Raw genomic sequence first — 748 nt, 5'->3', positions numbered from 1 at the left:
CCCACCCTCACAGGGAAGAATTTCTGCCTAATACCTAAACCAGGCGTACACCCTGTCAGTTCAAATCCATTCTCCCTTGTCCTGTCACTACAGGTCCTTGTAAAAAGGCCCTCTCCAGGTTTCTTGTAGCCCCTTTAGGCACTGGAAGCTGCTCTAAGTTGTCCCCTGAGCCTTCTCTTCTCCAGGCTGAACATGCCCAACTTCTTGTGTTCTCACTGTGGTGGGGTGATGCTTAGGTGGGACAGGCTGTGAGCACTGGGGAGTTAGATTCCTCCAATGGACTCTGGAGAAAGGAGACCACCTCCATTCCTTAGCTGCCCTGTGCTGACAGCAGGATGCATTCCTCCACACTCACTGCTTCCCAAGGTGCTGCAGTCATGTTGCACTCCCTCATCCTGCTCTGGTGAGCTCCGTTGTGGCAGCTCCCAGCACCAAGCTCCTCTCCTGCAGGTTTGCTGAGTGACAGGAAGAAGGTGACCCTTGGCACCCAGCCCACTGTCCTGAGGACCTTCCGCTCTCTGTCCACCACCAACGTGTTTGCCTGCTCTGACCGTCCCACCGTCATCTACAGCAGTAACCACAAGCTGGTCTTCTCCAACGTCAACCTGAAGGAGGTGAACTACATGTGTCCCCTCAACTCGGATGGGTATCCTGATAGGTGAGTCTGATCCTTGCCTTGGGTGGCGTTGAGAGGGGGAGGTTTGGATTGTGCAAAGGGATCCCAGGCACAGCTACAGGTTGGGTGGAG

At 54.8% G+C, this 748-nt stretch overlaps 1 protein-coding gene across 1 annotated transcript in view; it reads left to right on the top strand.

Annotated features, from left to right (window-relative positions):
- DDB1 (damage-specific DNA binding protein 1, 127kDa) overlaps positions 1 to 658 on the top strand; it is a gene marked incomplete at both ends in the record, with an annotated part of 10,541 nt that extends 9,883 nt beyond the window's left edge. Inside the window, one exon of the mRNA XM_010015232.1 lies at positions 451 to 658. Within this exon, the coding sequence (XP_010013534.1) occupies positions 451 to 658 (208 nt within the window). The remainder of the gene's footprint in view (positions 1 to 450) is intronic.
- Positions 659 to 748: the final 90 nt, after the last annotated feature.

Source organism: Nestor notabilis, unplaced genomic scaffold, assembly GCF_000696875.1.
Source record: "Nestor notabilis isolate BGI_N333 unplaced genomic scaffold, ASM69687v1 scaffold17325, whole genome shotgun sequence".
NCBI lineage: Eukaryota > Metazoa > Chordata > Aves > Psittaciformes > Psittacidae > Nestor > Nestor notabilis.
Note: the sequence above shows the minus strand (reverse complement) of the source record. Positions and strands in the feature narration are given on the sequence as shown.